Source organism: Austrofundulus limnaeus, unplaced genomic scaffold (assembly GCF_001266775.1).
Source record: "Austrofundulus limnaeus strain Quisiro unplaced genomic scaffold, Austrofundulus_limnaeus-1.0 Scaffold1086, whole genome shotgun sequence".
NCBI lineage: Eukaryota > Metazoa > Chordata > Actinopteri > Cyprinodontiformes > Rivulidae > Austrofundulus > Austrofundulus limnaeus.
The window spans coordinates 89,075-92,749 of NW_013953488.1; the positions used below are offsets into that span (position 1 = coordinate 89,075).

General features: G+C 41.6%; 1 protein-coding gene across 1 annotated transcript in view; it reads left to right on the top strand.

The window, feature by feature from the left end:
• Positions 1 to 308: 308 nt before the first annotated feature.
• supt5h (SPT5 homolog, DSIF elongation factor subunit) overlaps positions 309 to 3,675 on the top strand; it is a gene marked incomplete at its 3' end in the record, with an annotated part of 20,937 nt that continues 17,570 nt past the window's right edge. Inside the window, 4 exon segments of the mRNA XM_014030587.1 lie at positions 309 to 517; positions 737 to 833; positions 2,336 to 2,495; positions 2,574 to 2,639. Coding sequence (XP_013886041.1) covers positions 747 to 833; positions 2,336 to 2,495; positions 2,574 to 2,639 — 313 coding nt within the window.

The following is a 3,675-nucleotide window of genomic DNA, read 5'->3' on the forward strand; positions in this document are numbered from 1 at the left end:
CTGCTGGGATTAATCTTGTCTCACATTTTAAATGTTATCCTAAATAAAGTTTTAATATCTGTTTTSAGTTTGAGTTCAAATGTAATAAAATAAATATTCCTGGTAAAATCATATATCTGTCTGTTTGTTGTTTCTTTTGATTAAAATTAATATTTTAGGAAGACTTCAGTTTTAAAGCACACATGTGGTTTAGTCAGCCAGCAGGTTGACTTTGTGTTTACAAAAGACTAAATTAATGARATTTTTATCTTGAATTCACGTTTATATATTGTGTCACTTTAAAAAAACACGGATTAGAACACAAACATAAACTAAATGTTCAGATGTGTGTGTACAGAAAAAACAGCGGAGTGAGACGTCTCTCTGTTTTTGGCCTATCTACAGTCACACCAACTCTCGCGAGAGTTGGGCCGCAGTTTCCAGAAATCTCGCGGTTCGTCCGGCTCATCGAAACAAGCCGTTATTTCCTTCTGTTCTCGGTTTAACGGGATTAAAGTCCCGGTGTGAAGTCTCAGAGGTAAGAAACAAACCACAGTCTGACCGGACAACGGTTGGTTTCAGCCGTTTGGTGGGAATCAGGACGGAACCGTTCATGCTAACACCATTAGCATTGCTGCTGCTAGGCTAGGCCTTGATCCTCCTGTTGTGCAGCAGACTTTGTTAGCTCAGCTTCCAGTTACAGTRCAGGTTGTTCTGGATTAAATAATCCGGGTGGTTCTGTTCTGCTCCTTCACAGTGTGGACYCGATGTCTGACAGCGACGACAGCGACTTCTCCGACAACCAGAGCGAGCGGAGCAGCGACGGAGAGGCCGAGGAGGCGGAGGAGAACGAGGTTTGATGCTAACAGCATGATGAAGCCCGGCTCGGTTCGGCTCGGCTCGGCTCGGTTCTGATGGCTGGGGTCAGACAGACACACAGAGGGAAACAAATGTAAAGTGTGTTAAAGACAGGCCGCTGCAGGTTTAAACACAGTCCGTGCTTCATCCAGTGAACAAAAGTTTTTACTGTTTAAAGTCACTAAGTTATGAATAAATAACATGTAACCGTTATATTTCTGTGTTTTATAAGRTGTTTTACAACATCAGTGATTAATGATTATCACACATCATGAAATCATAAAAAGAATATATTTTAAATAGTTTTAAAGCTGATTAATGTTTTGATTCAAACACAARAGATCTAAAACCTTAAAAAGTGACAACCAGTGGTGTTTGCTCTGACTCAWCTCCAGTTTAAACACAACCGTTTTTAATCAAACATGTCATAAAACTACAGGGATATGAGATTTTAATAATGTTCATGTCACTGGAGCTGTGTAAAAACTGGTGTTTCATGTTTCTGACATTAGTAGACATACACAGATTGTGTTTTTGACATAAGACATGCACTGATTGTGTTTTTGACATTAGTAGACATACACAGATTGTGTTTTTGACATAAGACATGCACTGATTGTGTTTTTGACATTAGTAGACATGCACTGATTGTGTTTTTGACATTAGTAGACATGCACTGATTGTGTTTTTGAACAGCTCTGACCTGCTGATGTAATGTTGTTTCAAAGTCAGACACATTCAGGATGAATCACCGTAGAACAGCTGACTGATGACATCACTGTGACAGCTCCTTATTGTTGTACATGACAACATCCAGTTAACACATTTCTCCCAGTGGARCTGTTGATCCAGGCTGTCTGAGGTTAAAGTTCAATGAGTGAAAAACTAAATAATGTTTCCAGCTACAGTTGAACTGATTAAAGTTATTTATGACAAATGATTAACCTCCAACCACATAATCACATTTATTCTCATGTACAGTTTCATGTAAAACAATCAAATGTAAAATTAAAGTTCTATTTAGGCACTGATGATGAAAGTTAGTAATAACATTACAGTTCATCTTTACTCCATCAGGGTATAAGTGATCATCTACCCATGGTTTCTGACAGATAAACAAACAAACAAACAAACAAACAAACAAACAAACAAACACACAGCTGTAAAGTGGGTGGGATTACTCCACATTAAACCCTCATTTATCCAGACTTCAGACTGGCTCTGACTCAGACACGACTTATTTTGTTTTTGTTGTGTTTGTCTTCCAACAACAAACAACTGTAAAATAATTCATTTAAAATCTTTGTAAAGATGCTTGTTTCTGCTCTCTGCATGGATGGTGCGTTCAAGGACCAAAGGAAGGGTCAGCTTTCTCACAACTGTTTTTATTTGTTAGTTTGGTTTCAGGTGTGTGTGTGTGTGTGTGTGTGTGTGTGTGTGTGTGTGTGTGTGTGTGTGTTCCTTCATTCTGTCACTCTGTCTCTGTCTGCTCCACCAGGAGGAGGCGGCCAGCCCTGTGGGCAGTGATAAAGTAGCAGACGAGGAGGGTGAGGACCTGGAGGATGAGGAGGAGTATGATGAAGAGGAGGAGGAGGATGAAGATGATGACCGCCCGAGGAAGAAGCCAAGACACGGAGGCTTCATCCTGGACGAAGCCGGTGCGAGGACACGTTTACCTGCAGGCTTGTGTGATGGAAATGGGCGGAGCTTGAACTCACACCTGTCTCTCTGTGTAGATGTGGACGATGAAGATGAGGATGACGATCAGTGGGAAGAAGGAGCTGAGGACATCCTGGAGAAAGGTGAGGTGGTCTTTTCTTTCTTTAAACCTCAAACTGAACCAGGTGATCTGATTTCTGACACAAAACAGTTTTATAAATAAATCTGCTTTAAATGATGTTTATAAACCTGTTTTTAAWGTCACTAACTGCACCTTTTTCTTCTCTTGGTCTTAATCAGAAGTTAGGTGTTCCTAAAACACCTTTGTGTTAGTAAAATAACAGCCTGAACAGGTCACATGGTTGTTGTGTGTTTGTTTTCTCACACAGCTTTCAGAGCYCTGCACATCTGCAGCTCATTGAAAAATATTAAAGTTTTTCATTTGAACGATTTGAAGAGCTGTCAGCCGGACCCCCAATCACACGTGTCAGGGGGAGTGATGAGCTGGACATGTGTCAGCACTTCAATCAGTTAGTGGTCAGTGATGGTGTGTGTTGGTTGACACACACAGACACACACACAGTGATGGTGTGTGTTGGTTGACACACACAGACACACACACAGTGATGGTGTGTGTTGGTTGACACACACAGACACACACAGACACACACACAGTGATGGTGTGTGTTGGTTTACACACACAGACACACACACAGTGATGGTGTGTGTTGGTTGACACAAACACACAGACACACAGTGATGGTGTGTGTTGGTTGACACAAACAGACACACAGACACACACACAGTGATGGTGTGTGTTGGTTGACACACACAGACACACAGACACACACACAGTGATGGTGTGTGTTGGTTGACACACACAGACACACACACAGTGATGGTGTGTGTTGGTTGACACAGACACACACACAGTGATGGTGTGTGTTGGTTGACACAAACACACACACAGACACACACACAGTGATGGTGTGTGTTGGTTGACACAAACACACACACAGACACACACACAGTGATGGTGTGTGTTGGTTGACACAAACACACACACAGACATGGTGTGTGTTGGTTGACACAAACACACACACAGTGATGGTGTGTGTTGGTTGACACAAACACACACACAGTGATGGTGTGTGTTGGTTGACACAAACACACACACAG